Raw genomic sequence first — 24,610 nt, forward strand, 5'->3', positions numbered from 1 at the left:
GCTGTGGCTGCCATGCGACAGGGATGACGGTTCAACAACATCCACGGATCGTCAACGCGTCAACACCGGTGCAGCTTCGCCCGTTCGCTTCTGTCTCTGCCAGCGAATCCCTGCATAGAAACTTACTCGTGCCACTATCAGCGCTGACGAACGTCCTCAGTTCGCACCTGATCATCCTGTGTCACTGGAACTGTGTTGAGCTATGACAACGATGGGCTCCCGAAGATGAGTTGAGGCCTCTCCTCGAGCTCTAACTATAACTGCGCTTGACCAGGGCAATGATATGCTCACGAAGATGAGTTGTAATCTCTCCTCGAGCTTGCTTCTCGGGCCTATATATGCTAATTTATGCTTCTGCGTTGAAGCAGCGTCCTCTCCCCCCCTCCTGCTATAGTTAGTAGGCACTATGAGCTCGACATCATCTGCTGAGATTGCCCAACTTGTTTCTGTCTTCTCTGACATGTAATCCTTGCTCTCGCCCTGCTATCCGATACCCACTGACGCTCCACCACCAGAAATACCTCGAACTTCTGCGTGATCGCAATCATAGGTCCGTCCGAACGTAGTGCGTGTCTCCCGGTCCCCTGGCCTGATCCTCATGCTCCGCAGCTCTTCTCACCTACGAGTGGGTTATCACGCTCGGCCGGGAGGTCGACCTGTTCTGGAGGGACAAGATCTCAATAGCGCAGGTCTTGTTCCTCATGAACAGATATATACCTATCGTCTATATTGCTGCAAGCTTCGCGGGCGGGACCGCAACGGACGACGCAGTGAGTAGCATCCCAATATCGCTGGGGCCTAGCACGGCTCGGGTGAGGCTACGGCGAATAGCCATGTTCCTCCTCGGCTCGTGCTTCTACGCCCCAAGTATCTTCTTGAAGCATTGGCACTGACGACAGGTTGTAGAGGTACCAAATGCCCAATACGCCAGGGAATTTAGCTAACAAATTCATTGCCAGCTGCAACGCCTCTGTCCTAGCTTCCATCGCCCTTGTAGAGCTCCAGTATGTCCCATGGGCCTGTGAGTCGACCCGTTCATGTTCAACGAGACACCTCTTCTCACCCCGCACGTATAGTGTTCTCAAGCTTGCGAGTGTATGCGATATGCGGAAGGCGATGGTACTTGGCTGCGCCTGTCCTCCTTTTCGCCGGCTTTCCGATCGTCCTGAACCTGGTCAGTGGATATACTTCCAGATACTGCTTGATTCGACTACGTCTGACCGTTCGCGTTGCAGCTCCACTACCATTGGGAACACGGAGAGTTGGTACCTGTGCTCGGGTGCCAGTCTGTGTCAACAGTACCTCCAAGGCTGTCCAAGATGTACGTACTCCGAGTCCCCGACCCGACATTCTGATCATGCTAACGCGCACATACAACAGATGTAAGTCGTCGAAGTCGACATGACACAGTGATGCGAGATTACTCAGCATCCCTTTCAGTTACAATCGTTTCCCGCTCGTCGCTCATCATGGCGGATGCCTTCGTGGTCATTACAACATGGGCGACGACGTACAGCTCAGTGCGAAGATCCGGAGGGCACATTGGCGCCCCTACTTTCTCCAGGCTGCTCCTTGTTGACGGTGAGGGTCGACACACCATGCTTGTTTCGCCCTTATCTCACCCCCGTACTTAGGAACGATTTATTTCGTGTAAGCTATGTGTTATATTCATGCGCGTCCTCGCGCCTGACGTCAGCTTGGCTCAGAATACTCACCATGCTGAACACCATGCATCTCACCTTCACCATGCTCTCGGTGAGCGCTTCGGACTTCTCTCTCCCCTGTGCCGTATACTCATGCCAGTGACCTTGTAGATCGCCACATCACTGTCACAAGTGAGCTACATCATCAGCTTCACAGAACCGTGCGTGCATTACCCAGTCAACAACCCATGTACTGAAGCACTACCCGACACCGTCCACCAGCACCACAGCCATCCTTGTCTCGAGGTTTATGTTCAGCCTCCAGGAAGTGAAGAGGCGCACGGAACACCAGCAGTCGCTGAACTCTTTCCATTCGTCGATCGACTTTGACGGAGTCCTGGGGGCGATCGAGTCGACGCTGCAGCCGGAAGACCTCTGGCCATCAAACGACGAGGTACCTGGGCAGACTGGCCCGGAGCCGTATGAGCATATTGGGAGGATCGACTCGGACGCCTTCTCAGTCGCTCGGGGATGATCTATCTGGAGTTGACTTCGGCTAAAGTGTGGATTGTCTACTTTGGTAACTTGTAACCGCGCTCGATTTCTTGTAATATGTGTACATCGTATCGCCGAGTCTCTATCTTGAAGGCGTTGAAGACAGCATGACATGTTCCCCTGTTGCCGCCCTTGCGACTATGTCGCTCGTCCTCAATTACATCGGAACCAGTTCTATGACTTCGAGGATGTCAGAAACAATCGCGTGCGATGATACAGTGCATGTCACACGATGCTTACTGCTCGCCGTTCCCCGTGTAGGATAGACATGCGCGATCTTGGAACCGGACGCCGCGACGATCTTCTCAAAGTTGCCCATCGTGCGCTCGAGCGCGTTGAGGAGAGTGTGCATGAGCTGCAAATGTAAAACACACCGCGTGAACGCCGGTGAGGACACGAAATATCTGGGGAATGGCTGACAGACGCACTATGTCATATTGAGCAGTCGTCTTGGTGGCGAAGCCGTAGTTCTGGGGGATGGGGTAGGGTGCCTTGAGCAGCGTGTACGGCTGGGTGGGTCACCGCATCTGTCAACATACTTTGTGCTTTTCCGAGTATCAGAACGTCGAACTTACTCCATCATTTCTGAGGGATCGGAGGTCGTTCTCGAAGCCAGCGGCTCCGCGGGAGCTGGGCGGGCTAGGAAGTGCCTCGAGCATGACAGATTCACCCAGAAGGACTGCAGGGGAGACCATATGAGCAAGTCTGCAAGGATGTCACTTGAGAATTCCCGACGTCACCTTTTGATGTCGGATGGCAGGATGCCCGGATTCCTTTCAGGATCTTGATCGCATAGCTAATAGATGGATGCTGAGTGAGTGAGTCGCGTGCGAGTACTTCAGAGTGAACGTACTCGTCAGCCCAATCGTCTGCAACAGGGAGAGCGGCCCAAGTCAGTCTTGGTAATCGGCGAGGCGAGAAGCACTAACGCATGATGAAGCGGAACCAATAGATCGTGTTGGGCTCCTTCCGCGGGTTGTCCTCGAAGAAGTCATGGACCTCAAACGCTACTCGCCCGTCCTCGAGAGCGGCCGGGAGCTCCTGTGCCCAGAATTTCCTGCCTTGTTCGATATGCTGCGGGCGGTCCTGCAAGACGACCTTGAGGGTCGGTACCTTCTCGTATACATGCTTCAGGATGTGCATCGACACGCTGCCCTGACCCGCGCCCACATCCACAAAGGTCGTGTTCGGCGGGAGTGCCTCCCACGGACAGTCGACTTTAATGGCCGCCAGATCGATATACCCTAGTACAGTATCGTCAGCCTCATGCTAGCGTCGGAATCATGAAATCCCAGGCGACGCTCACCGCACCCCTCCATGCTCCGGGCAAACCGCTCCAGGCGTTCCGGCTCATGCATGAACCAGTCCCACCAATTCTTGACATGGGTCATGCCCATCCGGTGGAAGCCGCGCACGAAGGGCGCAGCGCCAATGGTATCGTCGTGAAACGTCGTGGGGTCGGTCATCTGTTCGGTGAATGCGACGCTGCCGACCAGCGTTCCATACGAAACTGGATCGGCCCATGCCCAAGAGCAAGACCCCGGCGTATTGATGAGTGCCCATCGGAGCGGCGCGAAGACTTCTGGCATGGGTTCGATCCACCTGTGGGAGAGAGAGCGTCAGCAGGTCGGGTGCCGCGGAACCTGTTCCAACGGAGAGGATGTGCTACCAGTGCTCTGTGCTCAGTAGTCGCAGGCAGCGCGCCAACTTCTGGGGGTCGACTTTCTTGTCCTCCGGGAGGCGGGCCACGATCTCGTCAACGTGCAAGCCCTTGGCCTTCTCCTCGTCAGTGTGGAAGACGTCAATGAGTCGGATGTCCGCGGTAAGGATGTATGCGGCTTGGTCAAGGGACCGGGTAGACATGTCCTGTAGCGGAATTTCTCGGGTCAGCTACTTGAGCTTCAGGACGGCGGAGGCAGTGCCGCGTACCGTCATAGCAGTGCCGATATCCTGCACAAGTGCCTTGATCATGTTGGAGGCTGCCATAGCCACTCGACGCGCCTCGTGAAGCCGCGGGGTGGGTACGGCATCCAATGAGTCTAGGGGATGGTACCTCGGCTCGAGCGTGAACGGAGGCATGTCGACCGCCTTGAGTTCGGATTGTGTGAATAGAGGTGGTTAGAAGGGGGAGTAGGGTGGTGAGCGGTGTGTCGTTGGCGAGGTCTACCATGGTTAACACTGCAAGTGAGGTAAGGAAGCTTGAGCTCATGACCCGAACTTAAGTAAGGCGAGGAGACGACTCGACAAGAATGTTGAGTATCAGCGTCCGCGCACTCCGGAAATTGACAGTCTGTGGCACGATCCCACTGCACACTGTTGAGTGAACATGTGTGCCGCAAAGTGTCACTCATTGTGTGCCGACAGGAAGCCAGGATCCGCGTTAACAGCAAGTTATGTCCATTCCCTGTCCCAGATAAGGGAAAACATCCTGCTCAGCGTTCTTGGGTAAGCGCTGATAGACTCGGAGGTGCTGCAGATGGTGACTTGTATTTGATTCAGCTCACAACAACTGGTGAAGAGAGGCGATGAACGCTTACTTACTATAAGCTTCACGAAGATACTACCGGGGTTCGATAATAGCCAGGGTTGCTGGTGACGTGGAGGATTAGTACGACTTCGACCTGAAACACTCGTGGTAGAGTACTGCCCTCGGACCCAAGGTTGCTCTTCCCTTCCGACAAAGGAATGAGGGGGAGAGATTATATTCGGGTGCATCGCGCAATACTCGCAGGGCCGACGATGCGGAATGTGAGGCGTCTGTGAAAGGAATCAGTGGCTGGTGCTTAGCAAATGCGAACTTAAGCGCACTACTTGCCTGAACAGTATCCGGCAAGTATAGACGTGTGTCATCGCCGCCGCCGCCGCACTAGATAGACCGAGAGCCGCACCTCGGAAGGGCGCTACAACCACGTGAAAACCGGTCCGCGGAGCATGGGACCGGTGCCCTCTCGAAGAAGTGTCTAAAGACTTATTTGACAGTTGGATTCGTGACTCGTCTATCTGGGTAGTATACAGCCGATCCTCAGGGCAACGGCATATGTAAAGCTCGTGTGCGCCTCGAGATCTTCTTAGGATATACTCGTACAACTTGTTCATACCTTCCTTTCTATACGGTGACCTGCCGCCCGTGCTGGAGCCAATCACGAAGCTTGAAAGTATGAGCTCAGACCGGGACTAGCTCTATGACTGCCAGGATGTCAGTTACAGATCCGCGTAGATGTAGTTTATTGAACTAACTGCTCGACGTGCCGCGCGTGGGATAGACGCGGTCGACCTTGAAGCCGGACTGCGAGATGATTTTCTCGAAGTTGCTCATCGTCCGCTCGAGTGCGTTCACAAGACTGTACATGAGCTGCATGTGGGCGTCGTTGAGAAAAAAGTACGTTCAGAAGGTTCACAACGTGCGGATGGACGTACCATGTCGTAGCGGGCAGTCGCCTTGGTGGCGAAGGCATAGTTCTGGGGGATAGGGTAGGGCGCCTTGAGCGGCTTGTACGGCTGTGGAGTCGCATACACGGTGAGCTCGCTTAGGCTGCCGTACACAGAGACCGACGGTACTAACTGAGTTGTTATTGATGGATTGGAGATCGTTCTCGAAGTTAACCGCCGCGCTCTCTTCGGGGTTGCTGGGGATAGCCTCAAGCAGAACGGTTTCGCCTAGAAGGACTGGAGATCGCAGGGATACATGAGCACTTATTGACCACACGATACTTGGCAAGAATCGACCGTCACCTCTGGAGGTCGGGTGGCAGGATGCGCGCACTGCCTTCAAAATCTTAATGGCATAGCTGGAAGAGTTCAGTGTAAGCCACCGAAGAGGCACAGTTCTGAATGAGACTTACCTGTCGGCCCAGTCATCTACGAGAAACAATAATCTCGATTAATCTCGACTTGAGACCGAAGACAGATGGAGTACACACGCATGACGAAGCGGAACCAGTAGATCGTATTAGGCTCCTTCCGCGGGTTGGCCTCGAAGAAGTCGTGGACCTCAAACGCCACTCGCCCGTCCTTGAGAGCGGCTGGGAGTTCCTGCGCCCAGAACTTCTTGCCCTGCTCGATATGCTGCGGGCGGTCCTGCAAGATGACCTTGAGGGTCGGTACCTTGTCGTACACGTGCTTCATGATGTGCATAGACACGGTGCCCTGCCCCGCACCGACGTCGACAAAGGTGGTGTTCGGCGGGAGCGACTCCCATGGGTAGTCCACCTTGATGGCACTGAGGTTCAGGTAACCTGCTCCGGCGTGAGCCTCATGCAAGCGCCATGGATTCTCAGAACCTTGTGTGACACTTACCGCTCCCCTCCATGCTACGAGCGAATCGCTCCAGCCGGTCGGGGTCGTGCGCGAGCCAATCCCACCAGTTCTTGATGTGCGTCATGCCCATCCGATGGATGCCACGCACAAAGGGCGAAGTGTCAATGCTATCGTCGTCAAACTTTGTGGGGTCGGTCATATGCTCAGCAAATGCTACGCTGCCGATGAGCGCTCCATACGAGACCGGATCAGCTCGTGCCCATAAAGAGGAGTCCGGAGTGTTGATCAACGCCCACCGAAGAGGTGCGAAGACACCGGGAGAGGGCTCACTCCACCTAGAGGGGGGTCATTGTTAGCTTGAACTTACGGAGTGGGAGAGCAGAGGAGCGCACCAATGCTCGGTGCTGAGCAATCTCAGACACCGCGCCAGCTTCTCGGGGTCGACTTTCTTGCCGACTGGAAGACGTGCTACGATCTCGTCGACGTGCAGGCCATTCGCCTTCTCCTCATCCGTGCGGAAAACGTCCAGGATTCGGATGTCGGCAGTCAGGATGTACGCCGCCTGGTCAAGGGACTGCGTAGACTTGTCCTACAAGCGGGGTCAGCTCGGCTCTGCTAAACCAGCAGATGACGACTGGGTTGTACAACGTACCATCATAACAGTACCGATGTCCTGCACCAACGCCTTGATCATGTTAGAGGCGGCCATCGCTACGCGTCGTGCTTCATAGAGCCGCGGGGTCGGCACGACATCCAATGAGTCTAGGGGATGGAACTTCGGCTCGAGTGTGAACGGCGGCATGTTGGCTGCCTTGAGTTCAGCCTCGATCGTGTGGATGGAGGTGGTCAGAAGGGAGAGGAGGGTCGTGAGCGGTGTATCATTGGCGATATCTTCCATGGTGAATGCTTCAAAGGCGATAGTAGTGGGGCAAGAGGATGAGGCTCGACTCGCTGCTGTCCCCTCTAAGGAGAGGGTCCTTATGTACGAACTCGAGCGCCTTCTGGTATATAGGCCATGTCGCAACCTATCTCAGCAGACCACTGCGGGAGGAGTCAGCGGATATGCCTACGGCCTGCGGGTCATTGTGCGCAGAAAGGAAGACCCCACGATGACCTCGGATGACGACAGGAGTGGTCTCTAATTCCCCATGTTGGACATAAGCACCCTGACGATCTTCTGCAAGAATGCTGCTGCGATGGTCGAAAGATCAAGAGGGTCGCCTCCAACGGTCTCAACCGGACTAAGGCAAAATCATGCGAGATCCCCCAATGTGTATATCAGCATGTGCAATGAGCAGTGGAGAAAAGTAAACGCCTACAGTACAGAAAGTTCTACAATGCGACATCACCGGAGTTCAGGTAGTTGGAGACTTCTGGTTACGTGGAGGATGTGCACGTATACTGCTACGCTGACAAGGAACTTTGGTATGGGGCGCAGATGAGAGTCTGGCATCGTTATCTGGTCAGCGAGTTCGCTGAGGACAACGGAGACGTGCGTTATGACGGCCGTCGGCTGGTCTGTTCAACTGTCAGCAACCTGGTTCTTGTGGCTCATTTTCTTTGTAACGGTCTCAGGCTGAGGCTTGGCAACATATCTGGAAGCCGTATCGGCGGTTGGTCAGAGCTGACCCAGTTATCATAGCATAATATTCTAGTCGAAGCACCTTGTAGAAGCTCACTTCGGCGCATCGTGCTAGCGCAGCGACGCTGCGGTTGGTGTAGCTTCTGTCAACAAAGCCAGTGGCGTACCAATGGTCTGATGTTGGCAAAAGACCTATCATCGCGGTGCTCGTCGGGATCGCCGGGTAGCGATGTGTTCGTTGGCCACCATAGGAAACGGAATCTTGGCCGTAACGGAGACGTGATGATGCTCGAGACAGGATGTCATTGAGTTGCACGCAGCGCGGAGCAGCGCAAACAGAGCGCGCGCTGGATTCGTTCGAGATGCCTCTGGATAGCGCATTGCGTCCTGACGGATTCATGAGGCGACACGCCGATCCCGTGAGGACTTGTCTGAAAGATCGCTTGTTAGCGCTTTTCTTCAACGTGGCAAGGCGTCAGGCGCACCCCGCCGGGTGAGCGATTCCAGCCGATAACCAAGGATGACGGCCTTGTCACCCTCACGAGGCAGTCTGAGCATGTCTAGACCACAGTGACATAGGACGTCGGCGGTGGGCAGAGAAGAACAAAATAGGAGACGCGTTCACATCAGGGCGTATACGTTGTCAGGCACCGGGAGGCACTGTCCAGAGGCTAGAGCCCGTCCGTGGTTCCCGACGTATCTAACAACACACGGCGTCGATTAGGCTTTAATGGATGAACGCGAGGATCTCTAACTCGTCGGTAACAGTGTCTGCAGGTGGTTGTCAACGTTGAGCAACAGGCGCCCTGCGTTCTAGACCCTGTTGACTATAAGCGCCCATGGGTCTGGCCGACCAGCCCGAGGATGGAGTTCTTCGCTCTCCCGCGCCCTGGTCGCGCCTGGACTTGCTCCTGTTGTGACGCTGCGGTGCGTCCGGATTGCCATATCGCCGCCGGCGCAACAGGAGGATCCGCTGTCTGGCCGTTCCAGTCCCCATTTGTCGCCGGCGTGCTTGACGCAAGTCGTCGAGTGAGGTCCAGGCTGTCCCCTCTCCCATCGCTCTTATATGCCTGTCGCTGCGGGAGACTCGCCTCTTCTGCATACATGCATTATCTGCGCTTTCTCGCCTTCCTCGACGCGTACTCCCCAGCTATGGTGGACCTACAGACATCTCCCCGCCACTCATCTGGGAAACGCAAGCACGTTGAAGGCACACAGCCACCAGACGCCACTCGATCTGGGTCCAGCAAACGCTCCCGCCGCACACCAGCTATCCAACCAGAAACGAACTTGCAGGTCGTCGAGACATCCCCTTCGCCATCATCCTCCCGTTCTCCCTCCCCTTTCCTTGAGGAGCCAACCTCGTCGGAGTCTCACGGCAAACGAGGTCTGCACACTCAGCGACAGCGAGAAACCGTCAGGAGAGCAGTGGAGAAGAAGAGACACACCGCGAGATGGAAGACGTGGTGCGAGGAGCACCGGTGGGAGAGAGATCACGATCCTGGCTACAAGCAGAAGGTCGGGAGCAAGGAGGTGCACAGAGCCGACGGTCAGTACGCCTCCTCCACCCTCCCGCCACATCCTCGCTAATGCGAGGCGGCTCTTCCAGCTATGGCGTACTTCCGGCTCAAAGACTATGAGATTGACACACTGCCGTATGTCACGTTCGACAACGAGCACAACCCCATGGTCCCCGGGAAGTCCTACAACCTGGGGAACCTCCACACGCTCGTCTCGCGCAAGTTCGCATTCCTCCATGGCCTGGATGAGAAGCTAGACCCCCGCGCTCGGGAAGTCGAGCTTCTCAAGCGCGGCTGGGAGCTCTTCGACGCAGAGTGAGTAGCCTAGCCTCATTCCAGCTCCCCCACCCTAGACGGAAGCTGACCGAGTTCCTCAGCACGAAGAAGCTCGAAGAGCGCATGCACGCCAAGGGAAAGAAACGCAAGGAGCTCGTCTTCGGCGTTATATTCATCCCTCGCCAGCCTGGGCAGAACGAGCGAGGCGGCAAGACGAAGCCTCGCCCGTTCGGCTCCTGGACCACACGGGTGTACGAGGACGGGGTATATATCGGGGAGTGGCTGAACTTCCAGTTCGACCCCGACGATGACGACTTCGGAGACCATTATCGCCGATACGAGAGGTTCCGCCCAAAGGATGCCGAGTGGCATTGGGAGCTAGACGGCGTGAACACCTGGTATTGAACAAGACCCAGCCTCCTCGCATATTTTTGCCATTTCGCTCGGCTGTATCATTATCTATCAATGTAGCATAATTATTCCTCAGACTGTATTCGCTCTGCATGTTCGTCGCTGCCTCATACACACGCAATTACATTATTTTGATTCGGAGCACAGTGTATCGGCAGAGGTTCTGGACTTTAATCAATAAACTAGCCGCGACCCCTTCGCGGTATATGAACAGCGAGCATGGCAAAAGCACTACTTGGAATTAATCCGATGGACACGCACCGAGCAACATACACTGCGGCCCCCGTGAGTCGCGTGGGCATACCAGACATAGGTGCGTCCGCATGGATGATGGCAGTGTGTACCACTTGCAAGTCATAACCGGTCGTGAAAGCCGACATAGCATACTCTGTTCAACAATCAAACCAATCAATGGCATGGCCTCGAGAACGGAACGGTAGAAAGTACCAGTCACATACAACTCCTTGAACGACTACTGGGGACTCTCTTCGCGCTGTTACATTGATTATTGCATACAGGGAAGCCAACGTGATGACTTGTATCGGGGACATTTCAGCGTACATGTCGTGTAGAGCCGACGCTCACCTGGATTGCATATCGTCTCCTTGTATACGCGGGTTGTGCGCAGGTCACGAAGACAAATATTGCCTACACGCTACTTTCAGGCAATTTTGTACGTAGATTTGCATTCCCTTTCATTCCCTTGCGTAGACGAGTTCCTCGATCCGAGCACATCTCCGCGAAGTAAACCAGCAAGTAGAGCATAGACGGTGAAGACCAGCTGCTGAGGGGGGCATCAAGGTGTGATGATGGTCAATGGTCAAGACGCGTTCGGCACTGCCGCCGGCGCGTCGAGACTTCCTCTTCGACCACGACGTCGATACCCGACACTCGCCTCGGCTTAAGCTCAAAGCTACAGTGCTCTGTCGTCAACCGTCACTCTGCTGGACTTTCTCAATCCTGCTGTTGCTCACGGCGTCGTGGTAGGCATCCAAGATCGAAGTGCACGCCGCCATGTCGGATGATGCAACCAAGACGCTGACTCCCATAACGACCACGTCCGCCGCCGGGTCCGCAGACGAAACGGGCTCCCCGACATCTCCAGAACTCCCCACTGTTGTCGCCACCAAGCCCCCGACGCACTTGGGCGCGCCTGCCAAGGACTCGGAGGAGGAAACTACTGCTTTGCCTAGCATACCGGAGTCGAGCACAAATGAGATGGTGACGGTGGAGAAGCTTGAGCCTTCGACGTCGGGAGACCCACACTCGGATGTGAATGCAGCGGGAGAGGACGACGCGGAGGACGACGCAGAAGCGTTCACCACACCCGAAGTCAAGGCTGAGTCCCTTCCTTCGCCCGAGCTCACGAGTATCCCTCTTTCCCCCGCCGACCCGCCCTCAGCACCACATGGTACGACGGGAGAAGTCTCGTCATTCACTGATGTGTCGTCATCGTCGACGGGCATTCAGAAGACCGCCCCGGAGAGCTCTCCCACCTCGCCGAAGTCGGACCTACCAACCATCACGCCTCGACCTCTCGCGGAAATGAACGACTCTTCATCATCGGCGGACACCCCTGGTGCCTCTGCGGCTGTGGCGGAGACATCGACCGTTGAGCCACTGCCCGAGAAGTCCCTTCCCGTGGCCTCTCCCACCTCGCCCAAGTCCAACCCATCAGCCACGACTCCGCGACCTCTTAAAACTACTAGTGCCACAGTACCTGCGGGCCTCGACTCCTTACTTTCACCAACGGAGACCGAGGCGAAGTTCTTTGTCCGACAGTCCGTTGCGGCCTCCGACACCACCGACGATGAGACGCGCTTCTCGACCGTGCTTCTCAGCAGCGCAAGACAGTCTCTAGCCGTGTCCCCTAGTACCGCGCAAGGGCCGTCAAGTCAGCTTCACACGGTTGACGAGGGCACAGGTTCGGACGAGAGCACCCTGGTGGACGACTGGAAGAAGCACAAGAAGACCGCGTCGAACTCGACCATACTCTCGGGCAACAACGTCCCCTACCTTGCGGATGAGGTCAGGTCGCGTCCGAGCAGCCTGCAAGGGGCGCAACAAATCAAAGAGGAGTACAACAAGAGGCAGACCGAGGACGCGGAGGCGGCTGTGGACTGGGGTGCGTCGTGTCGTTGCATTCGCTCGTATGCATACAGTGTCGTAATGATCGTCTTTGTACATAGATTTCTGGGGCCAAGTAATAAGTGGTGCATATATGCGCTTACACATGCTCTCCGTCGCCATACTCACCTATCGCGTGCAGACTATCAAGGCTTCGCAGCGGCAAACCCCGAGCGGCTCGCGAAGGCTATCGAACACGGAATACCGAAAACCTTACGAGGTATGATCTGGCAGCTAATGTAGGTATGCCTGCGCATCGTTCTCTGAGGGTGATCGGGACGCCTAATGCTCTCTTGCAGGTCTGCGTCCAAGGATCCAGAGCTAGAGAGAACTTACCTCCGACTGCTCAAGGAGACGAGTCCACACGAGAAAGCCATCTTGCGCGATCTCGGGAGGTGCGTTCGTTCTGTCTTCTCAACTACGATGAAGTGACCGAGTTCGAGGTTGCAGGACGTTTCCCCACCATGCGTTCTTTACGGATGGGCATGGCATCGGGCAGGAGAATCTGTTCAATGTGCTTAAGGCGTACTCTCTGTATGCGATATCAGGCTCGATCTGGCTGGACTGGTACTGACGAGGTAACTTCAGATATGATCCGCAAGTGGGATATTGCCAAGGCTTGCCATTCATCGTGGCCATCCTTCTGTTGAATGTAAGCAGATGCGATCAATCGTCATGTACAGTAGGCTGATACATACCTAGATGCCCGATGAGGAAGCATTCTGCCTGTTTGTCCGGCTTATGCACTCATACGACATCCGCGGGCATTTCCTGCCCGAGATGCCCAAGCTGCAGCTGCGACTGGTTAGCTGGATCTTCCTCTTCACCGTTGTTGCCCATACTGACAATGTGCGTGAACCATAGTTCCAGGTATGGTCAACACTTTTGGAGATACTGCGTGGCGGCTGACATATATGCGCCCAGTTCGAGCGGCTACTAGAGGAGGTCCTGCCTGTCCTTCACCTGCACTTTGTCCGACAAGGCATCAAGGCTAGCATGTACTGCTCGCAATGGTTTCTCACGATGTTCAGCTATCGGTAGGTCATTTGCTTCTGCTAGCATCTCTCGGTCGCTCACTACCATCTTCAGCTTCCCGATGGACATTGTATTCCGAATATACGACAACTGCCTGGCGAGCGGCATTGAGGCCATGTTTGCGTTCAGCATGGCACTGCTCAGCAAGAACGAGAGGATACTGCTTTCGATGAAGTTTGATCAGTTGCTCGGATTCCTGAATCAGCGGATATTTGAGGTCTACCAGGTGCGAGTTGACCTTGTCTTCTGCGGGAAATGTCGTGCTGAAGGTTTTCTCATCCTTCAGGTCGGGCCTGTAGACCCGTCGCAGCCGTCGGAGGAGGTGAGATACAGGGTGGACGAGTTCGTGCAGGACGCGTTCTCGCTACGGATCACGCCGTTCATGCTCGATAATTACGCACACGAGTACGAGGAGCTCGTTCGCGCACGCGACGCACACAGGATTGAGATGGAGACCCTTAAAGCGCAGAACCAGCGTCTTTCTGCCCAGGTGTATGTGAACTTGACCGTTGTGTGCTACGACAAGTCACTGACCGGATCTTTGGAACGAGCAGGAAGACATTGGAGGAGTCGTTAGCACAGTTGAACACGGAGCATTGCGAGGTCTTGGTGCGTTGGCTGTCAATTGACGATGTTTAAGGACGCTGACGATGTGCGATAGAATGAACTTGTGAGGTCTAGACTGCGGCACGAAGAGCTCGAGGGGGAGCTGGTGCGATACAAGTTCCTGTAAGTCCTGAATGGTACCGCCATGCACTGAGTGCTGCTCATCTGGGCCCTACCAGATACGCCGAAGCGATGCATCAGAGCGAAGACGCGATGTCATCGCATCGTATCTCCCTGGTCAGCAAACGAGGCAGCAGCAGTACTAATGGCTAGCTGGCTATCAATAGCTTCCACGTCTCGACTCGGACACGGCTCTTCGACTTGCGCTCAACCTGCTTTGCATCTCTCATCAACGTCGATGTTGTACTGGATCATTCATCGCATGCATGTACTCGGTAATTATACAAGTCACTTAGATTAATGATCACGATCAGAATGTCGGGACCACGACGCGAAGGGTATCCAGGCCGGATGCTTTCAAACCCGGGGGTATACCAAAGCTTGCTATCTTTGCCTCCTTACGGTGTCTCGGGATCCCAGCGCGGAGGCGGAGTCGACGGCAGTGGCCGCGGGTATCCGGACGACGAGACGTTCACGCTTTGCGCTCGCCGCGAGCTCGCCAGCTTCCTCGACCTCGACCACATCGCTTCCAGCATCTTCTCGATGCGTGTCAGCTTCTCGTCCATCGAGCCCACGCGCATCTCGAGCGCGCCAAACCGGCCCTCCATCCCGCCGAACTTTGTCTCCATACTCTCGAAGCGGTGTTCCATGCCTGTGAACCGAACTTCGAGCTGTTCGAGACGCTGTTCGACGCTGAGCGGGCCGTAGTGCACTTCGTCCTGGCATCGCACGAGGGGATGGAGTTTGTGGTGCGTTCCGACAGTCAAGGGGCCTTTGGCGTCGCATATAGTGCAGACGAAGACGTCGTCTATGTCATCCCAAAGTCAGCCGGAACTCGTCAATACTGAAGACGTTTGCTGCAGCTAACCTTGACAAACGATGCAATACCAGCACGGCTTGGACACCCGCTGCTTACACACGACACACGACAATTTGGACTGAACGATCTTCGCGGCTCGACTCTGGCGGTAGAGGTCTGGGCTCTGGGTGAAGGACCGGTCGTCCTCGATGAGCTCTGAGACGTCGTCGAATGTCTGGCGCGCTTTCTTCAGCGCGGAGCGGGCGGCGTTGTCCATCTTGCCAAACTCGCGCAGGTGCATCATAGTGCGCATCTTGAAGACGGCGTGGCCCGGGAGGTGAGGGATGGGGAGGTCAGCGCGTTTCTCGACGTCGACCTCGCTGTTGCGGCAGCGCGGGTCGTCACAAAGATTGAGTGTCTTGGCCGAGTCGCAGTCAAGGCAGACGATGCGCGGACCAATGATCGTGCTGTCGCAGTGGTCGCAAGTGATATCCCTGTTATGCGAGTATGATGAATCGTGAGGCATCGGTGTGTACAAAACTAGAACTCACAGATGGATCGGGGTAGACCTCAGTTCGTACTCGTAACGCGTTTCGTACAGCCTTGCATCAGCCGCAGTGAGTGTCTGTCTGATGCGTGCGAGCTCCATAACCTCCTCTTCGTCCAAGTCGGCGTAGTTGAGGCGGATGAGCAACTCGATGTAACGCTTCCTATTGTCCCTCCTTCGCTTGAAGTACGACCACGTGCAGAGGTGCATCCCGACCATCTCTCGTACGGCTGTGAGGGCATACTTCCACAGCGCGCGGGACCCATTCAGCTGATACTCGAGCGGGTCGGGACGACAGCACATCAGCCAAGGGGGGAGTCGTTTGAAGACGAAGTGGTTCTCGACTGTGTCGGACATTACAAGCGTGGACTGGCTGTCCTCCGCGGACTGCGACCTATAGATGGTAGCTTCGGTGCAAGCTTCGGGCGTGGTGCCCCATACGCCTGCGAATGTTGTCCCGTTGTCGTAGACGTATCCTCGGAAATAGAGAGGGTCGAACCGTGCAGCATATCGCATGGAGAACACGAAACAGATACGACTGTCTCCGTCGGAGATATACTCGCCAGAGAGCGTGTAGGAGGTGCCATTGGGAGTGTTGGAGGTCGCTTCAAAGTGCGTGGAATCGACGGCATGGACATGGACCGAGATCATCGGTTGGCAGGGGTATACGTCTCCCTTGGATAGGAAGCCGCACCAGGGCCCGAGACTTCTTTCCTCGGTCAGTGACCATCGGCAGTGAGAGGTGACCAGACTGACTTACACTGCTCTCAATGGCCATCTGGACGCCATGTCGTCGTCGGTAGGTTCGAAGGGCGGGGCATCGTACCCTGACGGGTCGAACAGATCATCGCTGTCCAGAGGGTAGTTGAGGATGTCCTCCGGCTTGACGTCTTGCTCCTCTTCGTCGTCGTCATAGACGTGATCCGGGAACTCTACGTTACGACTCCATAAACCATCGGAGTTCCGCCAATGCTCGAACTAGAACTATCAGCGTGAGATTTGCGCTCCAAGTCGAGGCGGAATGCTACTCACCAAACCGCACGCAAAATTTCTGAACTGCTGTCGCGGGTCCAACTTCTGTTGCCTGAAGATATCTACAAGAGACATAAGACCTTGGAGGTAACTCGGAAGGAAGGACACGTACCCTGCAGATCCTTGTACCTGAAGTTAACAGCCTGGAAGACCCATTCGATAGTGTCCGCGGCGTCCCACAACTCATCCTTATTGATAACATTCTTGCGAGCGAGCCGCATTACCTCGTAATCCTTCTTCAAAAGGAGATACAGCATAGGAAACGCATACTAGGAGCTGATTCAGTATGCGAAGAGCGTCTTCGTCAGGGAATCGAGTACCTTCTCAATCCTCCCGGGGCCCGTCACAAGCACAAGGGTATCCATAGCGTCGATGTCGTACCTCACGGCCTCCAAGCCCTCGCGCAACCGACGTTCTTCGTCATTGATGTAGCTCTGGAACTTCTCGCTCAGAGACTCAGGCGCATAGTAGGGGTCAATGGACGACGTGAGCTCGGAGATCCCTGTCCAGACGGTGTGTAGATATGTGTCGACAGAGTTGCGGACGGCGGGGTGGACGTGTCCCTTCAGGGCAAACATCTTGGCGAATAGATGATTGATCTTATCGCGATACATTGTCGCAGTGATCTGCCAGCCTTAACGCGGCGAAGGTCAGCAGAGACGGGTAAAGGTTTCCCCGATATAACGTACCAATGGCCCAGTAGGCAAGCCAGTGGAGGAGGCTTGATGAGTCGGGTTAACACCTGGAGTGACGATGACGATCAAAGCAGCATGCGTACCTCCAGTCTCTAGGGCGCGCTGTCGTGAATTCATTTGCCTCAGTGACCGTGATGAAGTTCGAGGCGTCGTCGTCGAACGCCTCGACTATCGGTTGCAGCCGAGTCACATTAATCCATTCCAAAGCCCATTCGTCCTGTTCTTGAATGCGCGGTGCCTCTACGTATTCACTCCGTTTCTGTTCCTCCATTTTCTCGCGGAAGTAGTCACGGAGCGCGAGTACGAAGTGGCGCGCCTTCGTGCTCCCTCTCCACCCCTAGTAAGTGCTCGGAGTCAGCGTTGCGAACATGTCTGATCGTGGTAACAGTACTCACCATGTCCTTCCAGATGGCGTGAAGGTCCTATAATATTGAGACATCAGCGCAATGTCGCGGACTTGGAGAAGGGGGCTGCCACGTACGGGGTCAATGATTCTGTCGTGCGGACCAGCAGTGACCGCGTCGATGATACGGTCGCCTTCGCGATGAACAACACGAGACAACTCATCGATGATCAGCTTACGCTGCATCTCGAACTTGCGCGAGAATGTCTCGGCATTCCGCTCTACAGCGACCTCAATGTCCTCCCGTATTTCTTGTCTGAGATCCTCGATGCTAACAGCCGCGATGTCGCGGCGACCGCGTATACCACTGCTCTCCACTCCACCGTCGACTCCCCGGTAGAGATCCAGGAGCTCCTTAACAAGTCGGTCATTCTCGAGCACGGCTCCCTCTCCTCCTTTGTCTTTGACTCGGGCCGTGATTTCTTTTTGCTCGGCGGTGACGACGGTCTGGAAGAACTGCAACATAGTGTCCATCCTGAAGGATACAAGCTGTCAGAGTGTCTATGGATAGGAAAATGCATGCGGGCGGCCCACCTGTCTTGTATCTGCTTCGTAGCCTCCCCGAGATCGTCCAGCTTCATGTTTGCCTTGTCCACGCCTAGTCCGACGTGAATCGAGAGTGCGAATTCGAACTCGGCGCGCCTCTTGTGAAAATGGCTGGAAAACTTCGACAGGACGTGCTCCCACTTCGCACAAGTCAGGACTTTGACGAGGAGCTTCTTTTTGAGGAACGCATCGCACGTGTTGGCGCACTTCTTGATGTCCGTGGCGGTCTCTTGAACAAGGTGTTGCATGCGCGCCTTGATCGACAAGCCATCAGGGCCGACTTCGTCTTCACTCTTGATAGTCTTCAACCTGGGCAATGGTCTGTCAGAGGGAACGAATCACGATGAGGACAGGATACGTACTGCGCTAAAGCCGCCATCATATCCCGCATTTCCCCGTATACGGCGAGAATCTTCTTGTCGTTCTCCCTGCGCTTCACCTCGAGTTCGTAGACCGTCTTGAAGGCGAGAATCGCAACTGTAAGGCATTCCTTGAGCGTACATGGCGCATATAAGGCACTAGAGCACTTACTTCCTGCGAAGGGATGGATCTCTCCTATCTTGTCGAGAACCTTGAGGAGCCCTGGCGTTTTGTCGAAGAACGTGTTGGTATTATTCGTGATGCCTTGGACAGACGGCGTCGAAGATGAACCGCCATTCCATACGACGTTTGACGCAGTATTCAGCTTGCTCCTGTTTTCTCTCATCTCACTGAGTCGTTTGTCTGCCAGTTAAGGGCCGTGAGATTCCCTAGAAGCAAAGTGTAAGAGAGCAGGGAACGAGAGGAGACACGCACCTGGATCGACTTTGGCTTTGCTTCTTTGCGCTAGCAGGTCCTCGTGTGTCTCGCTGACCTTCTTCCATATGACATGGTGCTCATGACTTTCCGCCACTGGGGATCGGGGTTTCGCCTTCTCCTCATCATCTGAATATTGGCCCAGGAGGTCGTACGTCGGAGAGATACCTGTCGGCGAAGGCAGAGACATGGATATGGAGGGCCCTGCTGGGGAGGGCTGCAAAGTCGATACTCCTGGTCGAGCGGCGGATGTCATGGAGAACGCGTTCTAGTGTAAGGAGGGAACGCGGCCGAAAACGTCAACGCGTAAGGGTCCGCACATCCTGACTGATATGCCAGTCAGATCAACCTTGGGAATGCCTGTCACTTCGGACGTTTTGATCATTCACACTGGATTTGACGCGTTCCGTCCTCATTCGGCGTATTCCTACTCACCTCGTGTCTGCGTCGAGCCCACTTGCGCATATGCCTCCCTTACCATACTCGCAGCAAGATACGCACCGCCTGAGTGTAATTGTGCTTCTTTATACCGCTCATCAGAGCTTCTGAACGTCGGCAGTGCAGATAGACAGGCGTAAGTGGATATGTGGGCGTTGACAGGATGTCAACCTGTGCCAAGGGACTCAGGGGGTTCGCCCACTCGAGCGCACTTTCCATTGAACGTGGCAGTGCATAACCTTAGAAACAACTTATTATCAGCTTCCAAGCTTGTGAGAGGATTGACATATCAACCGACGATGTCAGGATAGCGGTAACACCGCCAGTGTGACATTTAAGATCGATGACGCCGGGGTCCGTGAGTATCGGGGTGAGTGCCCACTGCAGCGGCAAGCACCATGGCGATCCAAAGAACAGTTGGACACAGAGATCTTGTGCACCGGTTGAGGAGATATCAGGGACGATAGAAACTTGAGGTACTGGCACAAGGCCAAGATAGCTAGCTCAGGAGCAACGACTAATGTACTGCATCGCCACATGATCACATCATCCCATCCAGCTCAGTAGATCGCCTCCGCACAGAGTCTCCATATCGGACCACGGTACCAATAGATAACAGTCCTCTATATGTACATGAACGAAGAGAGTAACGATTATTTGCGGGTGTTCCGCGCGCCGAGTCTGTTTCACGCGCAAGGAACGGACCAACCCTCCCACTCGAATCTACCCTCCTGGATGTCCAAGATCCGTTCACGAAGGGCCTTACTCACGGGCCCTAGTGCGTTTCCAAACGTAGGGAAAACAATGTTCTTCTCTCCCCAAGCAATGCAGCCAATCGGGGAGACGACTACAGCCGTGCCGACGGCAAATACCTCGACAACGCGGCCTTCCACAAGCCACGCTTCGAGCTCGGGCATCGTCAGTGCACGCTCTGCCGAATGGAGGCGCGTTTCCTCAGAGAGTCCTGGAAGAACCATGCGGGAGGGGTGCGCAGTGGCCATGGAGAGTATAGAAGCACGAGTGATGCCAGGAAGGATCGTGCCATCCAGGGGCGGGGTCAAGACGTCCAGGTCTGGGGCGATGCATGGAAGTCAACCACGAGCGCATACATTGTTGACAAAAGTGCGCGGCTCACCTCCGTCGTCCCGTCTCAAGACTATGAAGAAGTTCATCACGCCAGCCTCCGTGATCTTATCTCCGAGGAGCCACAGGTTCATGTCGTGGCCCGCAGCCTGCGCGCTTTGGTGGTGCTTGAGCGTCGGCCCGTAGTTGGTGGCAATCTTGTGCTCACCCGTGCCCCCGGGCCACGCGCGCACTGCGTCCGTCGCAGCGAAGAGCGAGAGAGGGCGCACGCTGCGGAAGTAGGGTCCGCATGGCGTGCACATCACCCACAGCAACGCGCTGTCGGAGATAGACAGATTCAAAGCTGGAGAAGCATGTCAAGCGAAAACCTGCCTTCGGAGAAAAGGAGACTCACTCGAGCGAGTACCGATAATCATCGGGCGTATATACAGGCTGTGCCCCTTGGCAGCGGGCACCCATCGCTTGTCGATCGTCACGAGCTGCTTGATTAGCTTGAGCAGTTCGTCAGGATTGAACGGCTGAGCAAACGTCATATTAGCGGACGGATCTAGCGGTGCTGGGATAGTGCGTACAGGGAGTGCTACGCGTCCTGCGGACCGCGCCAACCTTGCCATGTTCTTCTCAGGGCGGAAGAGCCTTGGTTCCCCGTCAGGTCCCACGTAGGCCTGTAAGACTTGAGCCCCGAGCCGATGACCGTGATCATTAGTCACTCGCACTGACCTTCATCCCTTCGAAGGCGTTCGTGGCGTATTGGAAGCATGAGCTGGCCGGCATTAGAGTGAAAGGTCCGTAGGGTTTGACCTCGGGCGCCGACCACCCATTAACGGAGTCGTATGAGGCGAGAACCATATGGTCAGTCATGGCCTATGCAAATGATCAGGATTCGCGAGACTGTTCAGAGGAGCCCAAGTGCATACTTGGCTCATGCCGCCAGAAGCCAAGTCTGCCAGCGATGGAACAGGCTTCAGTTCTGTTGCCAAGGTCACGATAACTTTCGAAGCCTGAGAGGAGGAGCAGATAGTCAGCTAGGTGTTCATGTGGCCAGGATAGCAAACGAACATCGAGGTCGGCGGGTTGACTCGGGTTGTTTGCCATGACTGAGTATACGATGAATGTAGCTTCTGCGTGGGCCGGGGCCCGGCTCAAGACAAGTTATAGTCTCTACGTCCGCCTGATCGGAAGATGACTTATATGCTGCACTGCGCCGTAGAACAGTCCGTTAGTGCCTGAGTCATAGTACATCTGCGCCAACGGGTGACCACCTGTCTTGAATGTCTACCTCCGCCGCCGGGTAGCTGATAGTACTTGAATAGCGTGTGTGCATGACTCGGAGCATGTCAGAGTGATCACGATGCCTGGACATTTAGGCACACGGTTGAAAAGACCTCGGAGCATCCTAGTCAATAGTGGACCATTAATTGTGCCCGGGAGAAACGCAGTACCGATGCTGAACAGAAGCCGGATATAGTTAATCGAAGAAGCTTCGCATATAGTTGCAAGAAGTCACTTACGGAGCACTGTCAGAGCCGCCCTGGCTACATAGGGTTCACCTTGGTCAGTACATTGCTGTACCAGTACTGGAGTTGAGCGGATCCCTCACAGGATAGTATCGTGCATGCCGAATGCGGCCAGGCGGCGCTCATCCTCATCCTCCCTCCCACCATCTTAGCGTTGCCTGATATCTCGATTCGCCCTTCACCGGTACGACTCCATACGATGTGGTCTCCGAGATGATAGGGCTTGATGATGGCAGCCTGCTCTGTGATGTCCTCCTGCCCGCAGCTGAAAACCGCGCAGTGATGACTCAAATGAGAACTGAAACATTGGCAGCGGTCCCCGACGTCATAGAATCCGCCGGACTCAAGTTCCTCTGCGATGAGAGGGAAATCCCAGAGAAGCGGGAAAAGGCAAGGAGATAATGGCAGCGCAACTACGGGAGGGCGAGGCGTCGGGAGGATGTAAGTAGGAGGACGCGGATGCGGAATGATGGGCGAAGTTGATTGGTCCAGCGCGGGCGAATCGCCCAGACTTTCGTGGGTGCAACTGTCCTTGATGCGGTTTGAGGAGCTTACTAAATGACTTGCCCTGTTAGTTGTACTCCGCCGTCGCCGGATCCCAGAGCCTTGATTCTTACCTGAGCCTTTTCCTCGTCATCTGGCAAGTACGACGGAACATCATAACACGCTGGGTACAAGTGATCCCGTCACTAGCATCATGTTATGTGGCAGTACTACATAAGAAGATGCATACGCAATGGCATCACACAGTGACACTAGGTGGAGAACGAATCATCAGATGGCGATAAATTGGTCGTCCAGGCGCTGCTCGTCCGACTTGACGCGGATGCACCACCATACACGCTAGGAGGCCTGCCTGACATGGCATCAAGATACTTGAAGATGGCTGAAGCTCCGCATCCAATCACCCCGGAAGGATATCTGACAGCTGCCCTGCCTGATCGATATCCCAGGAGACAATGTCCCACCAGGACGCCAGCGCACAGGAACAAGCATGGGATAGCTCGAATCACATCCGAGCTCTCCCACCCCACACCCGTAGGTACATAATGAAGTTGTCGCATCGCACGTCCCTGTTCCCGACCCAGTCCACCATGGCGGTTGCGTTCATTCCCCTCGACAAGGCTTACCTCACGGCCATCTGGCTTGAGACGCTCTTTTACGGTGCGGGCCCCAATTCATTCTCGAGCACATACCGTAGGGACTGATTACCCGGTCGAACTGCAGGGATCAATATCTGCCTGTTTGGCTCATATGTCTACATCCTGAGGTTCCGCCGCACGCGGAAGATTACGCCGATAATATTCTGGGTCGCGGTACTCATGTTCTGCTTCTCAACGACCCATGTCTCGCTCGGGTTCTATCGACTCATCCGAGGCTTCATCGACCTCCGCGACCAGCCTGGAGGGCCCGGGGCGTACTTTTCTGACGTTTCTACGCCGCCCAACGTAGCCAAGGTTACCATTCATTCCATCAACTCGATTCTGGGCGATAGCATTGTCGTACGTCATTCATGCCGTTCGCTTGTCTGTGTGATAATTTAAGTTTGCTGATAGGTCTGGAGATGTTGGCACGTATGGGGCGGGAACTGGAGGGTGTGCATTCTGCCTTCTCTCCTGATTGTCGCTTCGGCAGGTGAGTGACAGCGCCAAAGACGAGTGGTATTGCAGGGACCACTGTACTCATGTGTGACTCGGCAGTGTGCGGTTTTGCCCAAGCAATCATCTTCGCGGAGGCCAAAAGCATACACAGCGCATTCGCTGACGTGAGGGAGTTTACACTTGTTCAGTTGCAACCGATACTTACTGCAGCTGCCTTCCAGGAACTGGAGAAATGGAACGGATCCCTCTTCGGTTTGTCTCTTGTTACGAACGTAGTCGTAACGACACTGATTGCTGTTCGGATCTGGTGGGTACCTCTGGCCCTGGATTGCCTTTCGCGTCCAGGTGGCAGGCTCTAAATGTCATCTCGCAGGTTCATGAATCGTGAGGCCGCAGGAGTCGTTGGCCCTTTCCGATACACCAAGGTTCTCGTCCTCATCATCGAGTCCGCCATGATTTACAGCGCGGCTCTGGTGATCGAGATCACGCTGTACTTCATCGGAAGCAATGCCTTCTACATTGTCTACGACCCTATTGCTCAGCTTACTGTATGTACCTCCTCATCCCAAAAGTTCTTCCTCCATGTCACCTAACTTGAAATACTACTACAGGGCATTGTTCCCACCATGATCATCGTCATGTCCGTCCTTGGACTGACATCCGCCGACCTGGAAGCTCACGCTTCCGCGACTGGCGGTAGCCGGTCTACTCGCCTGTCCACGATGCGATTTGAGGATCGGCGCCCGGCAGCGACGGTGACATCTTTTCCTGGCCTAACCACGGATACGACAACATCCGGGTTCTCGTATCCAAACACAGATGACTCAGTGGTGGATATAAGGAAGGGAAGGGAAGACAAGATACATGCATGAATCTGGGGTAGTATTGTCGCACGTCTCCCTGTATAGATCCATTACACATTTGTATAGTACTACGTATGATACTGAGTGTACTATAATCTCCTCATCGGTCCAATATATGTATATGTAAGTTAGTCCTAGAGCGATCAAATCGAAAGATGG

General features: G+C 55.0%; 8 protein-coding genes across 8 annotated transcripts; 4 read left to right on the forward strand and 4 right to left on the reverse strand.

The window, feature by feature from the left end:
- Positions 1 to 175: 175 nt before the first annotated feature.
- On the forward strand, positions 176 to 2,285 carry L226DRAFT_536052 (uncharacterized protein). The gene is made up of 12 exons (XM_067681034.1): positions 176 to 462; positions 516 to 550; positions 610 to 770; positions 958 to 1,021; positions 1,077 to 1,174; positions 1,236 to 1,321; positions 1,349 to 1,350; positions 1,441 to 1,581; positions 1,635 to 1,650; positions 1,707 to 1,755; positions 1,815 to 1,864; positions 1,926 to 2,285. The coding sequence occupies exons 1-12, from the start codon at positions 407 to 409 to the stop codon at positions 2,176 to 2,178; spliced, it is 1,011 nt and encodes a 336-aa protein (XP_067534351.1). The 5' UTR covers positions 176 to 406; the 3' UTR covers positions 2,179 to 2,285.
- Positions 2,026 to 4,772, reverse strand: L226DRAFT_613905 (S-adenosyl-L-methionine-dependent methyltransferase). Its single transcript, XM_067686565.1, has 11 exons — positions 4,740 to 4,772; positions 4,128 to 4,681; positions 3,868 to 4,064; positions 3,505 to 3,800; positions 3,128 to 3,442; positions 3,052 to 3,067; positions 2,939 to 2,994; positions 2,774 to 2,877; positions 2,627 to 2,707; positions 2,439 to 2,553; positions 2,026 to 2,378 (listed from the first exon to the last, which is right to left on the reverse strand). Exons 2-11 carry the CDS (start codon positions 4,275 to 4,277, stop codon positions 2,356 to 2,358), a joined length of 1,353 nt encoding a protein of 450 aa, XP_067534352.1. The 5' UTR covers positions 4,278 to 4,681; positions 4,740 to 4,772; the 3' UTR covers positions 2,026 to 2,355.
- Positions 4,773 to 5,361: 589 nt separating this feature from the next.
- Positions 5,362 to 7,353, reverse strand: L226DRAFT_572044 (S-adenosyl-L-methionine-dependent methyltransferase; the record flags this gene model as incomplete). Its single annotated transcript, XM_067684635.1, has 10 exons — positions 5,362 to 5,384; positions 5,436 to 5,550; positions 5,616 to 5,696; positions 5,761 to 5,864; positions 5,931 to 5,986; positions 6,041 to 6,056; positions 6,119 to 6,433; positions 6,495 to 6,790; positions 6,848 to 7,044; positions 7,108 to 7,353. The coding sequence occupies 10 exons, from the start codon at positions 7,351 to 7,353 to the stop codon at positions 5,362 to 5,364; spliced, it is 1,449 nt and encodes a 482-aa protein (XP_067534353.1).
- Positions 7,354 to 9,153: 1,800 nt separating this feature from the next.
- Positions 9,154 to 10,406, forward strand: L226DRAFT_613907 (uncharacterized protein). The gene is made up of 3 exons (XM_067686566.1): positions 9,154 to 9,586; positions 9,647 to 9,872; positions 9,935 to 10,406. Exons 1-3 carry the CDS (start codon positions 9,190 to 9,192, stop codon positions 10,236 to 10,238), a joined length of 927 nt encoding a protein of 308 aa, XP_067534354.1. The 5' UTR covers positions 9,154 to 9,189; the 3' UTR covers positions 10,239 to 10,406.
- Positions 10,407 to 11,261: 855 nt separating this feature from the next.
- On the forward strand, positions 11,262 to 14,731 carry L226DRAFT_488449 (RabGAP/TBC). The gene is made up of 14 exons (XM_067677237.1): positions 11,262 to 11,465; positions 11,715 to 12,369; positions 12,434 to 12,457; positions 12,514 to 12,610; positions 12,671 to 12,766; positions 12,822 to 12,905; positions 12,960 to 13,023; positions 13,074 to 13,175; positions 13,290 to 13,408; positions 13,461 to 13,632; positions 13,693 to 13,898; positions 13,961 to 14,015; positions 14,068 to 14,135; positions 14,192 to 14,731. The coding sequence occupies exons 1-14, from the start codon at positions 11,463 to 11,465 to the stop codon at positions 14,283 to 14,285; spliced, it is 1,839 nt and encodes a 612-aa protein (XP_067534355.1). The 5' UTR covers positions 11,262 to 11,462; the 3' UTR covers positions 14,286 to 14,731.
- L226DRAFT_583788 (uncharacterized protein) lies at positions 14,239 to 19,540 on the reverse strand. The gene is made up of 15 exons (XM_067685560.1): positions 18,946 to 19,540; positions 18,686 to 18,846; positions 18,517 to 18,631; positions 18,143 to 18,463; positions 17,687 to 18,083; positions 17,601 to 17,627; positions 17,289 to 17,542; positions 17,200 to 17,231; positions 16,831 to 17,144; positions 16,623 to 16,779; positions 16,511 to 16,572; positions 16,239 to 16,456; positions 15,483 to 16,184; positions 15,001 to 15,425; positions 14,239 to 14,940 (listed from the first exon to the last, which is right to left on the reverse strand). The coding sequence occupies exons 1-15, from the start codon at positions 19,203 to 19,205 to the stop codon at positions 14,531 to 14,533; spliced, it is 3,855 nt and encodes a 1,284-aa protein (XP_067534356.1). The 5' UTR covers positions 19,206 to 19,540; the 3' UTR covers positions 14,239 to 14,530.
- Positions 19,541 to 20,055: 515 nt separating this feature from the next.
- On the reverse strand, positions 20,056 to 21,655 carry L226DRAFT_97615 (branched-chain amino acid aminotransferase II). The gene is made up of 7 exons (XM_067687397.1): positions 21,530 to 21,655; positions 21,388 to 21,471; positions 21,191 to 21,334; positions 21,043 to 21,135; positions 20,865 to 20,988; positions 20,523 to 20,813; positions 20,056 to 20,459 (listed from the first exon to the last, which is right to left on the reverse strand). The coding sequence occupies exons 1-7, from the start codon at positions 21,563 to 21,565 to the stop codon at positions 20,074 to 20,076; spliced, it is 1,158 nt and encodes a 385-aa protein (XP_067534357.1). The 5' UTR covers positions 21,566 to 21,655; the 3' UTR covers positions 20,056 to 20,073.
- Positions 21,656 to 23,045: 1,390 nt separating this feature from the next.
- L226DRAFT_536063 (uncharacterized protein) lies at positions 23,046 to 24,561 on the forward strand. The gene is made up of 7 exons (XM_067681035.1): positions 23,046 to 23,151; positions 23,215 to 23,489; positions 23,544 to 23,622; positions 23,688 to 23,752; positions 23,810 to 23,895; positions 23,962 to 24,136; positions 24,200 to 24,561. The coding sequence occupies exons 1-7, from the start codon at positions 23,082 to 23,084 to the stop codon at positions 24,458 to 24,460; spliced, it is 1,011 nt and encodes a 336-aa protein (XP_067534358.1). The 5' UTR covers positions 23,046 to 23,081; the 3' UTR covers positions 24,461 to 24,561.
- Positions 24,562 to 24,610: the final 49 nt, after the last annotated feature.

This window comes from Lentinus tigrinus (genome assembly GCF_003813185.1).
Source record: "Lentinus tigrinus ALCF2SS1-7 unplaced genomic scaffold L226scaffold_16, whole genome shotgun sequence".
Lineage (NCBI taxonomy): Eukaryota > Fungi > Basidiomycota > Agaricomycetes > Polyporales > Polyporaceae > Lentinus > Lentinus tigrinus.